Source organism: Octopus bimaculoides, chromosome 25 (assembly GCF_001194135.2).
Source record: "Octopus bimaculoides isolate UCB-OBI-ISO-001 chromosome 25, ASM119413v2, whole genome shotgun sequence".
NCBI classification, from domain to species: Eukaryota; Metazoa; Mollusca; class Cephalopoda; order Octopoda; family Octopodidae; genus Octopus; species Octopus bimaculoides.
The window spans coordinates 13,738,005-13,738,306 of NC_069005.1; the positions used below are offsets into that span (position 1 = coordinate 13,738,005).

General features: G+C 26.8%; 1 protein-coding gene across 1 annotated transcript in view; it reads left to right on the forward strand.

Annotated features, from left to right (window-relative positions):
- LOC106876107 (50 kDa hatching enzyme) overlaps window positions 1–302 on the forward strand; it is a 12,957-nt gene that overhangs the window by 5,726 nt on the left and 6,929 nt on the right. The window contains exon 2 of the mRNA XM_052976828.1: window positions 203–294. Coding sequence (XP_052832788.1) covers window positions 203–294 — 92 coding nt within the window. The remainder of the gene's footprint in view (window positions 1–202; window positions 295–302) is intronic.

The following is a 302-nucleotide window of genomic DNA, read 5'->3' on the forward strand; positions in this document are numbered from 1 at the left end:
TATTATTATTATTATTATTATTATTATTATTATTATTATTATTATTATTATTATTATTATTATTATCATTATTATTATCATCATCATTATCATCATCATCATCATCATCATCATTATTATTATTATTGTGTGTGTATGTGTGTGTGCGTGTGTGCATAAATATTTATCTTTCTATATATTGTATATCATTTGTGTTTTCCAGGAATTCTTTGAACAGTTCGGTTATCTTCCGGAAAGAACAGGGAAGGATCGTACTCAAGAGGTACCTCCTGAAAGACTCGAGAAGGCAATTAGGTAACGTG